The sequence below is a fragment of the Orbicella faveolata genome, unplaced genomic scaffold (assembly GCF_042242905.1).
Source record: "Orbicella faveolata isolate gen_17 unplaced genomic scaffold, um_ofav_v1 contig_36, whole genome shotgun sequence".
In the NCBI taxonomy this organism is placed as follows: Eukaryota; Metazoa; Cnidaria; class Anthozoa; order Scleractinia; family Merulinidae; genus Orbicella; species Orbicella faveolata.
The window spans coordinates 15,659,794-15,679,555 of record NW_028301565.1 but is presented as its reverse complement, the minus strand read 5'-3'; the positions used below and the strand labels follow the sequence as shown (position 1 = coordinate 15,679,555).

Sequence of the window (19,762 nt, the reverse complement as noted above, 5' to 3'; positions counted from 1 at the left end):
GTAAAAAATAGAAAAAGATGAACTATGGACATCATAATACTTTAATGAATGGTTCTCTGTTAAAGCAGAGCAAATAAAAGATGTCATCACACAGTTTTCATGCTATTTTCATAAATATTGAAATAAAAATTTGGTCAATTATTTATCAAAGGAAACATTTGCTCACAAGGCCTTATCTGATTAAGATTTTTACTGCTAACCCTCTTGAGCAAAAAGGAAAAATGTTATTTTACCTTATACAAATAAATACGCTGAGACGTTTTTCTCATTCTTTTCTGGACAAAACGCTTGAACTTAATTACGACCAGACTACTGCAATATGGAGGGCACAACAACTACTCAATTTGACTTTTCGCTGCTTAATTTTCACAAAAACGTTTGTCTGACCATATGCGGATAACAAGTCTTTTGTTGCCTTAATTTAACAAATCTATCGTCGTTGTATTCCACTTTCTCGATATATTTTATGTAACAATGAGACTAGATCTTTAAATAGAATCCGGAAAAATTCATGATTATTGCTTACGCACTGGAACACACCTAGCAATGGGATGAGGATAGCAACGTTAAAACAAAGAAGAACGAGAACGTCATTTGCGAAATAGATACGTAAGTGTAGCGTGTGTTTCGTTGATTTGAAGTCAAAAAAAAAATTGATATTAAAATCTGTATGTTAGGCTAAACAAACAATTAGTTCAGTGACCCTCCCATATACTCGAAATATTTGCATTTCCGTCGAGTGAAAGTTCAGGCTACATTGAATATGGAAGTTCAAGAGTGTCACTCTGACAACAAAAAACAATATTTGTTGGATTTCCCTCTAAAACTTATTCAGGAAACTTTAACTACTAACCTCCTGATTAGAATACAATAGCCAGCGAGCAAGATCTCTTTGAATAGGGGGTGGGAGAAGATGATATGATCGACATTTGTTTAGCAACAAAATTATGCATACTGTATATTTTCTCACAATTGCAAGCTGACTTTCAGTCTTTTCAGGCCTTGTAAGGTATAAACAGGAAAAAAAATCAGTACATATACTTAATTTGTTGCCATTTTCTGACAATTTGTGTGGCCTCGAAATATCACAGCATGTTTCAGTTTTAGCTATATACAGTGAAACGGGAAGTACGCAGTGTATGATCTAAGTTGCAATTTCGGCAGTCATGGCTTATTGGTTCATACACTAGACTCCAGATCAAGACGTCCTGCTTCACTTGGACCAGCCCCACAGGAATTTCCAGTTCCTCCCTCCACCCAGGGGTATAAATGGACACTACATAGGGAATAGACCAATTTCGATATATTAAAATTCAGCCTAAAACAATAGACCTCAGTACGAGGCTTCAGGGAATAACTGCAGAGTTTGTGGGGTTTATTCCCCGGAGCCTCGTGCTGAGGTCTATTGTTTCAGGCTGAATTTTAATATATCGAAATTGGTCTATTGTTGCAGCAACCTAGCAAAATACTGGGAGGGGAGGGAGAGTGGGTTGGCACGTTGGATGAGTTGGTTATTCGCGATAAACTAGTATCATATCCTATCTCAAGTATATTTCTTGTGACAGAAACCAGTAAGGGACATGCAAGCTGCAGAACATTAATTAATGGCCACGAGCCCCGCTTATCCGATCCATTTTTTTTCTTTTTCGCGGGAATAATGATTTCCTTTAGAGTGGAGACAAATCGCTGCAACTGTTTTCTGATAGGGAAGCGATATTGGAAATATCAGTCGGAAAACACTGCAATTACTTTGCATTACGATGCACTAAATAACATATCGTCAACTGCTGTTTATTTAGCTGTTATTTCAAGTAATCGTAAAGTGGTAATGACCAACACTAGCCGTTCGTAAAACATGTTGAATGCATCCTTATGCATCCTATGGTACGCTCGGGCTGGAAGAGTCCGAGCGCTGCTAAAAGGGGTGAAAATGAACTGGTTGAGTGTGAAGTGACCGAGCCGGTGGGCTTGGGACGGGGGATTGGGCGTCTTCCCACCCTCTTTCTCCCTCCCCCCCCCCCCCCCTCCCCCAATGACGGGACGCACGGAACTTCTACTGGAAGTATCGCAGAGAAATGGTAGGAAATTTTCCTAGCATTCCTTATATCCTCTCACTAGGGTTCTTCGTCTTGCGGCCAGGGAAGGCGTCATAATCTGTTTCAGTGACATGTCGATGATATTAAGGTGGTATGGTACCCTCAATATGGATCAAAAAGTTTGTTTAAATATGGTGAAGAAAGATCACTTGTGTGCTATTGCACTCAAGAAGAGAAATTAAATTTCTAGAGTTTTACTCAAAATGGTTGCTCTGGAAACCAGCCACAGCCTTTTGAAGAGTGTTTTATAGTATTGACGCCAACACTTCCAGCTCTTTTACAAAACAAGATTTGACTGTCAAATAAGTATATCATGTAAGTTTCTGTTTTGTTCTGTGATATGAACCTAAGTTTTGACAGTTAACTCTTATTTTCAGTGCTTTTCACAGCTTTATTTGGAAGTAACCTTATTTTTTACCACACCCAGTGGACAAATCATCTCATGTCACGTGACAGACCTTAAAATGTTACGATTTTTTGGTTTATATCATCACGACACTATTGGTCTTTGATGAGCCCAAGTTTCAGAAATTCTACTTAAAAACCTTGCAAAGTAGAAATGTTGGCGCGAAGTCAGTCGGTACAAAAGTAAACTTTTGAGAAAAATGCACTTTAAGTTTCTTGCACGAAGTATTAAGCATTTAACGAGCCACAAATAGTGGGGGGGGGGGGTGCAGACTGGATCTCGGGGGAGGGGGTGCAATGGTTGTTCTATTTTGTAAAAAGTTACCGCAGTTGTGGGAAATATTTCTTGTCATAAGGGAAATGAATGAGCCTGTGATGGCAATTCGAGGAAAAGCTTTTCACAAATAATTATACCAATCGAGTTGTGCATGTCTGAAAAGTTTTTTCTAAATAGTTTCGTTCATATAAGTTAAAAATAATCTATATTTTTGGTCACGTTCTTATAGTAAACAGTCGTTGCTATGGCCGTTGCCACGTGAAAAAACTTATACCACCGTGTACTTTCCTTAAATTTCACACTCATCTGGAAGGAAATTCGGCAAGATCGTTTCAAAATGTTTTTGACAAGTCCTCAAGGGTCTTAAGTCTTGTATTTCCAAGAAATTGAATTTTTCATGAACATCGCCATATTTTAGGGTACCATACTCCCTTAAAGTAGCATCTTCAAACAGTTAGGTAAGCATTGCCTGGGATTCCGGAACCTAAAACGCGAGTGTGGCGCATCTCTAAACGCGCGAGAACTTACGAAAGAAAAGAAAGTTAATATGAGCAAGAATGTCAAACCCAAGCACTGTCCAAATCGATAGTCTTTTCCAATAAAATATACGCGTGTAGACATGGGGCAAGAATAAAAGTAGCATCTTTAAAAAGTTAGGTAAGCATCTGTTGGGATCCCTGCACCTAAAACGCGAATGTGGCGCATCTCTAAACGCACGAGAACTTACGAAAGACACGAAAGTTGATATGGGCAAGAATGTCCAACGCAAGCACTGTCAAAATTGATAGACTTTTACAAGTGAAATACACGTGTGTAAATTTTGGGGGAGGGACAAAAGTAGCATCTTTAAACAGTCACGTAAGCAATGGTTGGGATCCCTGAACCTAAAACTCGACTGTGGCGCATTTCTAAACGCGCTAGAACTTACGAGAGAAAAGAAAGTTGATGTGGGCAAGAATGTCCAACCCAAGCACTGTCCAAATCGATAGACTTTTTTAAATAAAATACACGGTTGTAGATATGGAGCAAGGCTAAGAGTAGCTGCTTTTAAAAGTTAGATAAGCATTGGTTGGGATCCCTGCGCCCAAAACGCGAGTGTGGCGTATCTCTAAACGCGCGAGAACTTAGGAGAGAAAGGAAAGTTGATATGGGCATGAATCTCTCACCCAAGCACTGTCCAAATCGATAGACTTCCACAAGTAAACTAAAGGTGTGTAGATTTGGAGGAGCTCTAAAAGTAGCATCTAAAACAAGTTAAGTAAGCATTGCTTGGGATTGCGGAACCTGAAACGGGAGTGTGGCGCATCTCTAAACGCGCGAGAACTTACGAAAAATAAGAAAGTTGATATGGGCAAGAATGTCCAACCCAAGCGCTGTCTAAATCGATGGACTTGTACAAGTAAAATAAACGTGTGTAGATTTGGAGGAGGGCTAAAAGTAGCATCTTCAAAAAGTTAGGTAAGCATTGGTTAGGATCCCTGCACCTAAAACGCGAGTGTGGTGCATCTCTAAACGAGCGAGAGCTTACGAGACAAAGGTAAGTTGATGTGGGCGTGAATCTCGTACCCAAGCACTGTCTAAATCGATAGACTTCCACAGTAAACTAAAGGTGTGTAGATTGGAGAGAAGGCTAAAAATAGCATCTTCAAAAAGTTAGAGAGGCTTGGTTGGGATCCCTGCGCCTAAAATTCGAGTGTGGCGCATCTCTAAACGCTCGAGAACTTACCAAAGAAAAGAAAGTTGATATGGGCAAGATTGTGCAACCCAAGAACTGTCAAAATTGATAGACTTGCACACGTGTGTAGATTTTGGGGGAGGGATAAAAGTAGCATCTTTAAAAAGTCAGGTAAGCATTGGTTCGGATCCCTGAAAACACGAGTGCGGCGCATCTCTAAACGCGCGAATACTTACGAAAGAGAAGAAAGTTGATATGGGCAAGAATGTCCAATCCAAGTACTGTCCAAATCGACAGACTTTCACAAGTGAAATACACGTGTGTAGATTTGCGGCAGGGCTAAAAGAAGCATCTTAGGTAAGCATTGGTTGGGAACCCCGCACTTAAAATGCGAGGGTGGCGCATCTCTAAACGCGTGAGAGTTTACGAGAGAAAAAAAAGTAGATATGGGCGAGAATCTGTGACCCAAGCACTGTTCAAATCGATAGACTTTAACAAGTGAAATACACGTGTGTAGATTTAGAATAGGGCTCAAAGTAGCATCGTTAAAAGTTAGCTAGGCATTGGTTGGGGTGCCTGCACCTAAAACGCGAGTGTGGCGCATATCTGAACGCTCGAGAGCTTACGAGAGAAAAGAAAGTTGATATACGCGGGAATCTCTAACCCAAACAGTGTGCAAATCGATAGTTTTCTGCAAGTGAAAAACAAGTGTGTAGATTTGAAACAAGGCTAAAAGTAGCATCTTTAAAAAGTTACGTAAGCATTGCTTGGGACTCCCGCACCTAAAACGCGAGTGTGGTGCATCTTTAAACGCGCGAGAACTAACGAAAGAAAGGAAAGTTGATATAGGCCAGAATGTCTCACCCAAGCACCGTCCAAATCGAAAGACTTTCACAAGTAAAATACACGTGAGTAGATTTGGGGGAGGGCTAAAAGTAGCATCTTTAAAAAGTTAGGTAGGCATTGGTTGGGAGCCCTGCACCTAAAACGCGAGTTCGGCGCATCTCTAAACGCGCGAGATTTAACAAGAGAAAAGAAAGTTGATAGTGGCGAGAATCTCTCACCCAAGCACTGTCCAAATCGAAAGACTTCCACAAGTGAAATACACGTGAGTAGATTTGGTGGAGGGCTAAAAGTAGCATCTTTAAAAAGTTAGGTAAGCATTGGTTGCGATTCCCACACCTAAAACACGAGTGTGGCGCATCTCTAAACGCGCGAGAACTTTCGAGAGAAAAGAAAGTTGATATGGGCGAGAATCTCTCGCCCAAGCACTGTCCAAATCGAAAGACTTCCACAAGTGAAAGACACGTGTGTAGATTTGGAGGAGGGCTAAAAGTAGCATCTTGAAAAAGTTAGGTAAGCATTGGTTGGGATCCCTGCACCTAAAACGCGAGTGTGGCGCATCTCTAAACGCGCGAGAACTTCCGAAAGAAAAGAAAGTTGATATGGGGGAGAATCTCTCACCCAAGCACTGTCCAAATTGAAAGACTTCCACAAGTGAAATAAACGTGTGTAGATTTGGAGGAGGGCTAAAAGTAGCATCTTGAAAAAGTTAGGTAGGCATTGGCTGAGATCCCCGCACCTAAAACGCGAGTGTGGCGCATCTCTAAGCGCGCGAGCACTTACGAGAGAAAAGAAAGTTGATATGGGCGAGAATGTCCAACCCAAACACTGTGCAAATCAATAGTTTTGCACAAGTGAAATACACGTGTGTAGATTTGGTGGAGGGCTAAAAGTAGAATTTTTAAAAAGTTAAGTAAGCATTGGTTGGATCCCCGCACCTAAAACGGGAGTGTGGCGCATCTCTAAACGTGCGAGAACTTACCAGAGAAAAGAAAGTTGATATGGGTGAGAATCTCTCACCCCATGAGGGAACGCAAATAACTTCTAATGTAGGTATCTCTTCCTGGTCTTTTTTTTTTAATTCTATGAGAAAAGGGCTGTATTCCTCTAAGACTGTGGGTGTAATTGGTAAAAACACTGAGTTCTTATAAATCGTTTAGAAATTCTTCGATCCAGTTGAAATTTATGTTGCTGGCACATGGGTGGGCACTTTATATGTAGACCGTGATGTAAGATACCTTAAACTATTTTTACTGTTCATGATGCACTGCTACGTTAGTCTGCTTTATCAATATTTAACTGCTCTGGTCGGGTTTTTAATTTCAGTTTGATTAAACGTTCTTTTTATGCGTTCCCGTTAAAAATGATGCAAAGTTGTCAATTTTAGTAATTTCAATTTGAAGACAAAGTCCAGTTAGTACCTTCTTGTTACTTGATGAACATTTTGCGGGGTTTGTTTCACCAGGGCGCTTCATGATGCCTCCTGGAATAAGCTATACCTACCTTAGTTGAATCGTCATCAGTTTATCGTACGTTATTCAGGTTATTGATTGGAAAAATAATTATACTTTTGAACCCTAGTTCCTCTAGTTTCAGGGGATGGGGGGTGGGCTCACTTCTTTCGGAGGTCGTTACTTACGGACTTTTACGATTCGTTGCGTGTACGAGCCATTGGCCAAGCGATTGGCCGAGCGATTGGTAGCCGTGCATGGTCTACTAAAGCACTGACAATCTATCTTAGCTCCATGACTTGTACTATTAAAGTTTCTCCTCGCCCTTTTTTTTTTTTTTTTTTTTTTCTCTCGGCTGTGTATTTGTGCGATATTTTGTACACAATAACTTCAATTGCCGAGCATACTGCACGTGGCTCCCACTGCCAACGACATACTCAGACAAGTATTCCAGATCATCTGGGTTTTTATTCCTTAAGATCTGTGTTAGATTGATTAATCAAACGCTCCGGACAAGCATCTCGATGCAAGCTCAGGAGTTTATTTGCTTTCATTGCGTAAACAAGACATGGACGTCTGCTCGCCGCGCTCAACATCCATTCGTAGGCACTTTGGTATCTTTAAGTTCAGTTTGTAGATCTGAACTTGGTTCAGGGGGAGAAGCAGAGGAAGGTTCACGTTGTTTAATTCGTTTATTATTGGGGGATTACTTGATTTATCGGCATTCCCCGGTTTTGTCCGCTCACGTTTTTTTCCTGCTCAAGCCTTTCTTCACGTGTGTTTAGACGTGATCCGATATATAATAACCTTGTTTTGTTCCAGATTATTGGCGCCGGTGGAGTTCGCCATCATTTGAAAGCATCGGGAATGACTCGAACGCACTATTTACTTTTAAAGCACTATTAATATCGTGGCTTTATTTTAAATCTTGTCTCATATTACATCGGCCCTTTCTGGTTGATTTTTTATTTAATATCGTCGACATGTCACTGAAACAGATTATGACGCCTTCCCTGGCCACAAGACGAAGAACCCTAGTGACAGTATATAAGGAATGCTAGGTAAATTGCCTACCATTTCTCTGCGGTACTTACAGTAGAAGCTCCGCGCGTCCCGTCATGATTCCGCACCCGGCCCCCCTTCCCTCTTACCGATTTCTATTCGCCCCATCCTAGACTAGACATAGGGAGCTTGTTCACAGGCTGTGGTATTTCCAGCCGTGAGACACACACGCTAGGATACCGAGAATAAATGTTTTACTATGGAACAACTTCCCGTTGTCGCACACTGTTGCACTATTTATGTAACCGTATTGTTACGTACGAGGTGGCCTTAACTAAAAGCCTGATGGTTTCTAGAGGTCACCTCGCCTCACATTAAAATATTTATAAATACTGTACATTAAGTGAAAAGGCAAAATAAACAGAACGAATGAATGAATAAATGCATTTAAGACACCAAGTTCATAAACTACAGCTAAAATACAACTAAACAATAGTTGACTGCAATAACAGTTGATGCAGGATGCAGGCACTTGTTGCGATGGCCGGCAAGCTTAGTATCGCGAGTGTTTTTTTTTCAGAATGCGTCCATTCAGCGGCTGCGTAGGTCTAAAGTTGTCGCACAAGGAGTGACCCTCGTGATTTTTGAGACTTCTCATCGTAGTCATCTGAAAGAAAAATAATTCAAAGTTTTGGGGAACAATCCAGTTCCTGAAAACAATTTCCATGCAGTATGTCCTGAACGATAAACTGTTTTCGCTTCTGAAGATCATGGTTATTTGATCAGCCGTCATAGTACATATAATGCCACTAATTCTGGTTAGAGAACACAGTAAACAAGACAGTTTTGCATGGATAAAATCCGTAGAGAAATATGAACACGTATGAATATAATAGCAAGAGCATTGACGATAAAACAGTCTTACCACTTCTCTGCTAGTGGAAACTGGATTTTCTAGCACAATCCATTCAACGGACTGGTAGCATGGAGGAGTTGTCAGATATCCCTTGTAAGTGTAGAATGATGCCCTGGATAAAGCTCGCAGTTGGGGAATCATTTTGTACAGGTTGATATAGTACATTGGGACCTTGGTAATGGAATCTGCAAAAGAAAAGAAAATGTTGGATTTATAATTCTTTTAATCTTCTTTCCTGAAATCGTGTCCTGATTAACGATACTGAAAGCAAGACGGTTAAATTTAATACCGGTACATTAATACTGAACTGTTTCCGGCCCGGGTTATTGGGAAAGATTTTCCTTTGTCGGATTGGAGACAAGACGATGTCCAGGTAACAGCTAAAGTCAGGTGTTTCTATAAACGCTTTGAGCAGGTAAGAGCGAGGAAGGCAAACAGAAAAACAGAAGAACGAAAAGAGACCTTAAGGTAGTACCTAAGGTACGTGTGTTAGAGACAAATTAACTAAAATATGGCCATTTCTCTTGGACAATTCTGTCCAAGGGCCGGGAAAGGTGCAGTGAGGTTAATCCTGTTTGAAGTAGCAACCCGTAAGACAAGGCCAGACCACAACACCGGGAACTCCATGCCCTACTCTTTGTGATAAGCGTGTGGGTTCTTTGACGTCCCCTGCTAGCCATGTAACACTGAAGATGCAGGAGACGGGGCCTACGGTTTATAGTCCTTATCTGAGAAGACTTGAACGTCTAACCATTTGCAGATGTAATTACAAAGGTAGCACATTCTCTTCAAATATCTTAAGACGATAAGTGTTGGTCCGATCTGGGGCTCGAACCCTCGACCTCCAGCACAGCAGTCCGGCTCTGTACAAACAGAGCTAACCAGGCGGCGACTAATATATCACAGTTCTCTGAAATCCTACCTGCTTTGATTATCTTCGTCATTTCGTCCGTTAACTGCTTCCAATTCGATTCGTTACCCATGCCATTATCCTTTATTTTAACATAATACAAAAAAATAAAGCATATGTAGTTATTGCTTATTGAGTCCGGCCGATTTAAACGTTTTTCAGTAATTTTGATCATTGATTGTTACTTATTTTTCCATACCAAGAAAAACACAGCAACAACAGAGAGGCCGTCTGGTTTGTCAGCAGCAGCGTGGAAATCGAAGTACTTTGTGTTGTATGTCACCAAATGAAGCTACAAAAAGGAAACAAATTGATGTAAATGTAACGATAGAGAACCACCAACCGTTGAAACTTTTATTGAAAGGCCGTGAAATAAAAATAAAACAAAACAAAACAAAACAAATCAAAACAAGTAAAAGAGATCGAAGGAGAGCAAGCAAGTCATACTAGCTGAAAGAGTATGTTGTAATTCTAGATGAAGGGTTTCCTGAATCGTTTGATCGTTTGTCAAGCTGTTTTAATATGAGTAGGTTGAGGGTGCAGGGCCGGGAAGGCATGGGCAAGGGTATTGAAATTGGTTGAAAAAAGAATGATCGTCCGGCCTGTTAAAGTGTGGACGTTTAGCGCTCCAAGTAGATGACAGTCAATATCAGTTTGTCTATACCTTTGTTTTACAATTAAAATGCAATCAAGACGGTCTCTCAAATAAACAATCTTCGGACTATAAACTGAACAACAGCTCTTCAGGGTAGATCTGTCAAGCCCATCCGCGATAGACCTAGGCAATCCTTGGCAAATGAGGCTCTCGCACAGCTGAGGTGAGAGACCATGGCTACCAGGGTAAGATTTCACTGCATGCTGCTTCTTTTAAGGGTTTTTTTTTAAAACGATTTTACTTAGTCGTGCAGTGAAAATGACATTTGAAAGCCTCAATCTCGTCACTCCTGGATCCAATGGGGGACTTTAGATAATGAGTACGGTTACGAGATCGAGTGCGAGAACGACTTTTCAATTCTAGCTCGCAGGCTTCACATCATCAAATCACATAACCATTTCATCCCATGAGCTAGCCTCTCTACGTAAAACCAACATGAAGAGCAAGGGCTCTGGAAACGTCACTGGTTTGAAAATCGAAAATGGTACTCGTACTCAATCTCGCACTCGTAGTCTAATCTAAAGGTCTCTAATATCGCCTTCTTTGCCGTACAACATTGCAAGTGAGTCAAATATCCTACCACATATGGTAAAGAAAATATGTAATCTTTTAGCGTTTAGATGTCATACTAGGAAACCATTGCATGATAGCTTGTACACGGTTAAACCCCCTACAGCTAATTTGAGAGTTATTTTAAACTTTAAACCCGCGTACCTCTCCAGAGAATACCCTGCCTTCCACATCAGCGTGTTCAGGCCCTCTGGAGGCGTCACAACCAAAATGAAAGTGAATCTGCTTAAGCTTGTACACTGTGTTTGCCCAGAGACCCCCGATAAGTGAGGCAGGAGTTTTGGATTGGTCAACTATTAAGGTTGGTACATGCCCATTGTTGACAAGAACGCCACTGACACTTCCTACCACCTTATCAACAATGAAGCGGTACCCATTCGCATACGGAAATATATGCGCGGAAATCTTGTCAGTTTTAATGTTGATAGGAGACTGGTGGATGTCCTCGACACAGTGTGCCGAAACGTTTTTCCAGTCTACTGGACCGCAAATGGCAGTTCCATTATCATACACTGCAAAAATAGGAAACGTTTTTGAATTAATCATCTTTAATCTCATTAGTAAATTAAGCACTTACTAACTAGACTCCTGCAAGTCGATATTTTTGTTAATCATGAACGGTCTCTATCATTTGATTGGATCTTTATTTTATGCCAGCAGAATACTAGCTCACATTTGCCTGGAGTATTCAGATTTAATCTGTCACGATTAACTGATATTGCCCTAGGAAAATATCTGCTCTCTTCGTATTGTCAAATAACTGGAACAAACAGAATAAATTTACCAGTTTTTCCGCACGTCCAATGCATTTCTGCAAAAAATAGAAAAAATAACCTTTTAATTCTCTTATATAATTCACTTTTCAGTTACCGCGCGTAACATCTTGTAGAGATGTCTTAGGCGGTCATTCTAATGTCTTGCTCCATGCATGCTTGAATTCTATATGAAGAGGTATATACTGTAGAAAGAATTAGGGAACGTAATTTCTACATGGATCTCATAGCCGATTAATAGCACTTGACCAGTTCTATTTTGATCAGTACCAATAAGCTAGCATAAACCATTTATTTACTGCGGTTTACTCTTTCCTCTCTTACACTAATTTTCTAGTATTTTATTCTTTTATTCTAAAATTCATTTATCTAATTAAAGGGCATATTATTACTTTAGTTTATTTTGTCCTTTCCAGTTTCCTTTCACTGTACTTTACTTTAAGCAATACTGTATTCAGATCGTCAAGTGGAGAAATACAAATACAAATACAACTACATGCAAATACAAATACTGCGGATCAAAGCCTCTCTGAAGCTGATTTGTCCTTGTTATTTTCACGTCAATTTTCTCAACAGATCATTTTGTGAAAACATGATTGATGAGTTATACACACAACTCAGTGAGCAGTAAGCTTTCACATTGCATGCCATAGGTCTACCACTGAGTTATTACTGTGTTCTTATACTGAACATCACATTGTATATAACATGTAGCGGTTATATCGCTTAGCAATTGAATCATTTACTTCTTTAAATAATAACTTCGCTCTTCTCGAATGCAAAATGAACTTTTATTAGCGATACTTAAAAGTTCATCATATGTCAAGTTCGTTATAATTTTTGTTTTCAATTCAGCAATAAAATAGACAGAAAAATGTACTTGTACCAATGCGAACATTCTTTTACATCCGAAATATACTGCATTGGAAAATACTAAAACAAGCCTATATTGATGTGAAACAGAGAGTTTCAACTTTTAGTAACCGTTTTAAGGTTTATAGGGATATCAAGACAACATAATAGCCTTAGTTGGTGAGATTCTCTCAGTGTCCTGTGCTTTTTTTTTCTTAAGAGTGTACAGATATTGTCATCATTCTTGAAGGAGAAAATTGACCGATTTTGAGAACTAGTATCAAGGATTCATAGCATTGGTGGCAGTGCAATAAAACGCGAGTGATATAGTTCAGCTTAACGACAGACAGACGAAAAAAACATATTTTATATGCAATCTAAGCATTGCATTGCATAACAGTCGTACCTTGAAGAGCAAAGAGGCATGGAAGTAATTCCAAAATAACAAGGACTAGAGCTTGCATCTTCACTTGTTGTTGCCACACGCCAACGAAGAATGATCACTATTGATGCAGGCGATGGAAATTTATTAACGTTTATGATATCACTGCAATATCGGTAGTTAAGGTAGCTTATATGCTCGAAACCACCTCATGAAAAATTTGAACAGACCAATCAGAGAGAAGGAAAGCACAATTTGCGTATTCAAGATGGCTGCAGTATTTTTGAAGCGTTGTGATTGTCTGTTGGGAAATGACGTCATGCAAGATGGCGGCAACGTCGCGCAAAAAATTCACACTGCGATAACAAATAATCTAAAAAATTTATTCAGCAGTAAAAAACTATTTACACTGCGGGACCTGTGCCATACCAAACGGACTAGCGCCCGACTTTACAAAACATGCTGAATACATCCATGTACAGACTGTGGTATTTTAGCCTGTGAACAGGCTCCCGGCCGCTAGAAGGTTCTGACCACGGCTAAAAGGGCTGAGAAGGAACTGGTTCAGAGTGAAGTGGCCGAGAGGGCTTGTGTTGGGGGATGGGGCGTCTCCCCTCATCTCTCTCCACCCCCCCCCCCCCCCCCCCTCTCCTTGTTCTCCGTTTCCCTCCCGCTTTCTCTTCGCCCAATTCTAGACCAGAGAGAGAGCTTATTCACAGGCTGTGGTTTTTCCAGCCGTGAGACACACACTAAGATGCCGAGAATAAATATTTTTTACTGTGGAACCACTTCTCGTTGTCGCATCAGTATATGTAAGACAAGAAGTTTACAAAATATAGCTAAACTACAACTAAACAATAATTGACTGCGATAACAGTTGACGCAGGCACTTGTTGCGATGGCTGGCAAGCTCAGTATCGCGAGTGTTTGGCCAGAAGGCGTCCATTCAACGGCTGCGTAGGTCTAAAGTTGTCACACAGGGAGTGGCCCTCGTGATTTTTGAGACTTCTCATCGCAGTCATCTGAAATAAAAAAAGAAATCAAAGGTTTTAGGAAGCAAAACAATCACTTTTTATACGTTGCATAAAATAATTTCCATTATGTCCTGAACGATAAACTGTTTTCAGTTCTGAAGATCATGGTCATCCGTTATAGTACATACAGTTTAGCACACCATGGTACTGCATTCATGTACTCTCTAAAGTCAAATGTTATCTACATGTGTCTTTTGCATTTCTCGACCCTGGTTTTATCTACTACGTGTAACGGCCGCAAGTTACTAATAAATCGTCGCTCAATGACATTTTCCAAAGTATTTCACAAGAAGAAGCTATGCATAGCAGACTTCACAAAGTATCGTAATAAGCTGATGTCACTCATTAATTCTGATTAGAGAACACAGTAAACAAGACAGTTTAGCATGGATAAAATAAGTAGAGAAACATGAACATGTAAGACTGATAATAGCAATAGCATTGACGATAAAACACTCCTACCACTTCTCTGCTAGTGGAAACTGGATTTTCTAGCACAATCCATTTAACTGACTGGTAGCATGGAGGAGTTGTCAGAGATCCCTTGTAAGTGTAGAATGATGCCCTGGATAAATCTCGCAGTTGGGGAACCATATGGTACAGTTTGATGTAGTACATTGGGACCTTGGTAATGGAATCTTCAAAGAAAATGTTGGACTCAATACTTATAATTTTCTTCTGTCAGATTGCGCGTGGAGACAAGAAGATGTCTAGGTAAAAGCTAAAGTCAGGTGTTTTTTATGCACTTTGAGTAGGTAAAGGGAAGGCAAACAGAAAAACTGACGGACGAAAGGAAACCTTAAGCTAGTATCTAAGCCATGAGTGTTAGAGTCAAATTACTAATATCACAGTTGAAATGTCCTACCTGCCTTGGTTATCTTCTTCATTGCGTCCGTTAACTGCTCCCAATTCGATTCGTCACCACCATTATCCTATATTTTAATGAAAAAATAAAGCACAATTCGTGGCTTATTGGATCTGTCGATTTAAACGATTTCCATTAATTTTGATCATTGATTGTTGTTACTTATTTTTCCATACCAAGAAAAACACAGCAACAACAGACAGGCCGTCTGGTTTGTCAGCGGCAGCGTGGAAATCAAAGTACTTTGTGTTGTAAGTCACCAAATGAAGCTACAAAAAGGGAACAAAATCGTGTAAGTCTAGCTATAGAGAACCACCAACAGGTAGAACTTTTATTGAAAGGAAGGAAGTGATCACGGAAACCAAAAAGGTCAATAAGAAAAAGGGAGAAAAGGAAAGCAAGCAAGTCAAGAAGCGAGTTGAAAGAAAATGATGTAATTCTTGAGGGTTTTCTGTTAAGGCAAACTGTCAGGGGTAGGTTGAGGCTGTAGGGCTGGTGGGCATAGGCAGGGGCATTGGCTGAAAAAAGAATGATTATCCTGTTAAAATGTGAACGCTTAGCGTTCCAAGTATATTATAATCAATATTAGTTTATTTATAACTTTGTGTTACACATAAAATGCAATCAAGACGACCCTTCAAATCAACATTCTTCAGACTATAGACTGAACGACAGCTCTTCAGAGTAAATCTGTCAAGCCCATTCCGCGACAGACCTAAGCAATCTTTGGCAAATGAGGTTCTCACACAGCTGAGGCTTCAGACCATGACCACGAGGTAAATATTTCATTGTTTGCTACTTCTTTTGAAGGTTTTAAACGATTTTTTTGACTGGAATTTTAATTTGAGTCATTTTAAAGACATGCGGTGTAAATAGCATTTGTAAACCTCAATCTTGTCACTCCTGGAGCCAGTGTGGCTGTCTTTGCCGTGCAACAAGTGATTCAAACATTCCATCAGATATTGTTAAGAAAATGGGTAATCCTTTAGTTTTTAGACGTCATACTAGGAGACCAGTGATGGCCCTCAACACCGTTAGACCCGCTACAGTTTAGAGTTATTTTCTACGTTAAACCCGCGTACCTCTCCAGAGTATACTCTGCCGTCCACAGTGTGTTCTGACCCTTTGGAGGCATCACAACCGAAATGAAAGTGAAGTTGCTTAAGCATATACACTTTGTTTGCCCAGGGACCCCCGGTAAGTATGGCGGGAGTTTTGGATTGGTCAACAATTAAGGTTGGCGCATGCCCATTGTTGACAAGAACGCCACTGACGCTTCCCACCATGTTATCAACAATGAAGTGGAACCCATCCAGATAAGGAAACATATGCATGGAATTCTTGTCGGTTTTAATGTTGACAGGGGACTGGGTGTTCTCGACACAGTGTGCCGAAACGTTTTTCCAGTCTACTGGACCGCAAATGGCAGTTCCATGATCATACACTGCAAAAATAAGAAAACTTCTTGAATTAATCATTTTAGTCTCTTTAGTTATTCACAGTTTCTCTTGTTATTTATTAATCAACCATTTACCAACTAGACTTCTGCAAGTCAATATTTTCCTAATTATACAATGCCTCTATCGTCTGATTGGATCTTTATTTAATGCCAGTGGTATACTAGCTCACATTTGTCTGGAGTGTATTCAGATTTAATCTGTCGCTGGCTCAAAACATTTGGCTACAAGACAATTCGATGTGACATTTATGATCATTTCTCAGGTTCCTAAATTCACCATTTCGTGAGATGTTGCTAAATTTTCCGTTGACCAAGCATCCTTAAGCTGTAGTGACAGCTTTCGTCATTAATGGAAAAAAAATTGTTTTTCTGTGACAGTTAGTTGCACGTTTAATATTGCCTTAGGAAAGGTATCTGCTATCTTCGTATTGTCAAATAACGGGAACCAACAGAATAGCTTTACCAGTTTTTCCGTACCTCCAATGCATTTCTGTAAAAAAAAAAAAAAGAAAAAAAGTGAAAGTAATTCTCTTATATAATTAACCCTTCTATCGTTACATCTTGCAGAGATGACTAAGTCGGTCATTGTAATAGCCTTGCTTCATTTAAGCTTTCTTGAATTATATACGATGAGCTATAATTATACTGTAGAAAGAATTTATGGAACGTAATCGTTGCAAGAATCTCAAAGACAATACCAGCACTTAACCAGTTCTTTTTTACTCAGTGTTAATAAGTCTAACATAAGCTATTTACTCTGTGTTTACTCTGTCCTCTCTTACACTATAGTTTTCTTTGTATCCTGAAATAAAACAGGGCATATAATTAGTTTAGTTTAGTTTGTCCTTTCCGTTTCCTTTCACTACACTTTATTTTTAACAATACTGTATTCGTATCGTCAAGTGGTGAATCCAAAATACGAATACAAATACAATACAATCAAAGCCTCTCTGAAGCTTATTTGTCAATGTTATTTTCACGCCAATTTTCTCAACAGATCATTTTGTGAAGATATGATTGATCATCGCAGTTATACACACAACTCAGTAAGTAGTAAGCTTTGATATTGTATGCCATAGCTCTACCACTGAGTTATTACTGTGTTCTTATACTGGACATCACATTGTATATAACATGTAGCAGTTATATCGCTTTCTCGCCCATTTTTGCAACAGATCATTGTTTTTTTAATTGAGCAAATGTCCTTGTTGTCACGAAAATGTTTGCTCAAAGCTCACTAAGGCTCAGTTGTCGTTTCCGGTCTTCAAACTAACGGTCTGTTACTCTCATAATGTATGCCACAACTCTACTATTGAGTTATCAATGTGTCGTTATACTGGCCATCATATTTTATATAACCGTTTACTGAACAATTATATCGGTTAGCAATTAAATAACTTACTTCTTTTAATGCTCACTTCGCTCTTCTCGAATGCAAAATAAACTTTTGTTAGCGATACTCAAAAGTTCATCATGTCAAGTTCGTTATAATGATTGCATTCATAAAGTAAAGTAGAAGACATGTGTACGATCAGGCTTACGATATTTAAATCAAAAAAACTAAAAGAAGAGTATATTGATGTGAAACAGAGAGTTTTAATTTTTAAAAATCGTTTTAAGGATTTATAGGAGGATCGAGACGATACCATTGTCCTAGTTGGTGATATTCTCTTTATCCTGCGTCTTTTGCTTTATAATTACGAATGTATGGATGTTGTCATATCATTCTTGAAGAAAAAAAAATTGACTGATTTTGAGAACTTGTATCAAGAATTCATAGCATTGACGGTAGTGCAATAAAATGCGAATCATGGATCAAGCTCCAGTCAGCTTAGCGCAAGACAGACGAGAAAATATATTTTAACGTGCAATCTAAGCATTGCATAACACCCATACCTTGAGAAGCAAGCAAGCAGGGAAGTAAATCTAACATAACAAGGACTAGAGCTTGCATCTTGTCTTGTTGTTGCCACACGCCAACGAAGAGTGATCACTATTGATTAAGGCGGTGGAAATTAATTACGTTTAGTGATATCACTGCATGCAATATCGATCAATCTTCGAGCAGACGTACGTCTATTGCGAAAAGCATGCCTTTGCATACTTATTCTGTGATCATATTCACTGAAGCATATCATCCTCAGGGGCAGGGATGGGTAAGTTCACAGCAGACAAACGGACATGTACAACTCTCGAGCAGTCCCAACACATTTCCTCTTATAAAATCTCAGTTTTCTAAAATCATCTACTTTCTAGCCTAAAGTTGAGACAGCTACTGAAAATATAAGTTTTGAAGGCCGCATATATACTTAAAGAAATTTTAAAATAATTATACATGGCGCCTGATTGACTAGTGACTTTCAGGGCGTTAAAACATCCTAATTCATAATATGCGTGCGCTTTTGGGTTTTTACTGTTAATGTAAAGGATTTTCGTTTCCTCAACTAATAGTATACACTTTATTCCTTCTACTATTCAGCGTACTGAGATGATAAAGAAAAAGAAATGAATATATCACTTGAAATATCTTAACATTTTGTGTTCGTGATGCTTTGACCTTACGAATTTTCCATCGAGATATACCTTTTTACGCCAAATTAAATTGTGCCCACAAGTAATGTTTATTCATTAAAATATGTCAGCTCAACTAAGATGTTGCAAACATTTTTCCACAACCACGAACGAATAAAATTTACCTTTGCGTTCTGAATTAATTTTTCCTGTTTTTTCCCCCAAGGTTGAAGCACAATTTAAAAAAAGTAAATAAACAAAACGCCGCCGTTTCTGTTCCTGCTACCAAGCTGAATAAACCCTTTTACCTATGTCACACAATATCAACAATTGATAGTTTTCAGCATTCTTCAGCAGTTACATACTGATCGACCAATTCTACCACTCTGTAGTAAGTGATGTTGATAATTCGGGGGCGGACACAGGAATTTTCAAGGGCGAGTGGCTGACTAGCCCCTTTTTGGGCGCTGTAATTTCTAGGCATTCCCTTCACTTATCCTATGGGAATAGCCGATATGCACAAAGGAATTATTTCCATCCAGATTCTCAGTGGCGAGAACTCTAACCGTAACTTGAGATTCTTCTAACCCTCAATGCTCTTAGCCTGTTCTATTTAATTGATCTCTCACAAAACAACCAAATTTCCCACATTTAGCCGCTGAGCCGTTCATAACCAGTCGTTCAATACGAACCATTTTCTCCGGCCGTTCGAACGCCTGGCATCATCCGTTCCAATTTAGTTTTCTTCAGCAGTTCGGGAGGCTGGCATCATCCGTTGGAAATATTTCTTTAGCAGTTCGAACAGCTGGCGTCATCCGTTCAAAAGTTTTCGTTAGCCGTTCGAACGGCTGGCATCATCTGTTCAGAATTTTTCCTTTGCCGTTCGAACGTTTACAGAATCCGTTCGAAATTTTTCCATGGCCGTTCGAACGGTATTTGAAACCGTTTTAAACGGCTGGAACATCTGTTTCTCACCCGTTCGTTAGCCGTTTGTTTTGACCGCTTAACGGATATCCGTTAGTATACGTTTTCGCGTGAGAGGTCACATATACCCATGTTATAGCGACTACTCGTTTACCAGTTGGG

The 19,762-nt window shown here is 39.6% G+C and overlaps 2 protein-coding genes across 4 annotated transcripts; both read right to left on the bottom strand.

The window, feature by feature from the left end:
- Window positions 1–8,302: 8,302 nt before the first annotated feature.
- Window positions 8,303–12,889, bottom strand: LOC149102404 (carbonic anhydrase-like). The gene is made up of 6 exons (XM_089274568.1): window positions 12,832–12,889; window positions 10,945–11,312; window positions 9,775–9,867; window positions 9,588–9,657; window positions 8,675–8,850; window positions 8,303–8,416 (listed from the first exon to the last, which is right to left on the bottom strand). Exons 1-6 carry the CDS (start codon window positions 12,887–12,889, stop codon window positions 8,303–8,305), a joined length of 879 nt encoding a protein of 292 aa, XP_089130694.1.
- Window positions 12,890–13,169: 280 nt separating this feature from the next.
- On the bottom strand, window positions 13,170–19,682 carry LOC110055933 (carbonic anhydrase 2-like). 3 transcript variants are annotated; one of them, XM_020762372.2, is made up of 8 exons: window positions 18,062–18,134; window positions 16,922–16,967; window positions 16,629–16,655; window positions 15,789–16,150; window positions 14,883–14,975; window positions 14,707–14,773; window positions 14,304–14,479; window positions 13,170–13,829 (listed from the first exon to the last, which is right to left on the bottom strand). In XM_020762372.2, exons 3-8 carry the CDS (start codon window positions 16,651–16,653, stop codon window positions 13,719–13,721), a joined length of 834 nt encoding a protein of 277 aa, XP_020618031.1. In that variant the 5' UTR covers window positions 16,654–16,655; window positions 16,922–16,967; window positions 18,062–18,134; the 3' UTR covers window positions 13,170–13,718. The 3 variants fall into 3 exon arrangements, with proteins under 3 accessions (XP_020618031.1, XP_020618030.1, XP_020618033.1); XM_020762371.2 differs by lacking the exon at window positions 16,922–16,967 and having other exon boundaries at window positions 18,062–19,682; XM_020762374.2 differs by lacking the exons at window positions 14,883–14,975; window positions 16,922–16,967 and having other exon boundaries at window positions 18,062–19,682.
- Window positions 19,683–19,762: the final 80 nt, after the last annotated feature.